The sequence below is a fragment of the Pterocles gutturalis genome, unplaced genomic scaffold (assembly GCF_000699245.1).
Source record: "Pterocles gutturalis isolate BGI_N339 unplaced genomic scaffold, ASM69924v1 scaffold24684, whole genome shotgun sequence".
NCBI lineage: Eukaryota > Metazoa > Chordata > Aves > Pterocliformes > Pteroclidae > Pterocles > Pterocles gutturalis.
This window is the reverse complement of record NW_010128884.1, coordinates 2,926-3,196: the sequence shown is the minus strand read 5'-3', so window position 1 is coordinate 3,196 and position 271 is coordinate 2,926. Positions and strand designations below refer to the sequence as shown.

General features: G+C 62.7%; 1 protein-coding gene across 1 annotated transcript in view; it reads right to left on the bottom strand.

Moving 5' to 3' along the window:
- LOC104466388 (dynein heavy chain 17, axonemal-like) overlaps positions 1–271 on the bottom strand; it is a gene marked incomplete at both ends in the record, with an annotated part of 4,235 nt that overhangs the window by 1,529 nt on the left and 2,435 nt on the right. The window contains one exon of the mRNA XM_010079782.1: positions 29–126. Coding sequence (XP_010078084.1) covers positions 29–126 — 98 coding nt within the window. The remainder of the gene's footprint in view (positions 1–28; positions 127–271) is intronic.

Sequence of the window (271 nt, the reverse complement as noted above, 5' to 3'; positions counted from 1 at the left end):
GTTGATGTAGAGGATTCCCGCCCGGGACACGGTCGCGGGTGTGGCGGTTCGCAGGTGGCTGATCTCGAAGAGTAGCCGCATGGTGGGGTTGAGGGGGATGCGCTCGTTGCTGGCCAAGGTGAGAACCTGGGGGAAGCAGCCCGTCATGGGGGCTGCCCCAATCCTGGGCCCAGGCGCGAACACAAGCTGATCCCCCCACGTTAATGAGTGAGCAAAGCCCCTGGGGTGTGGTGGCACCAACCTTATTGTCGTCCATGACCGTGTTCAGGGA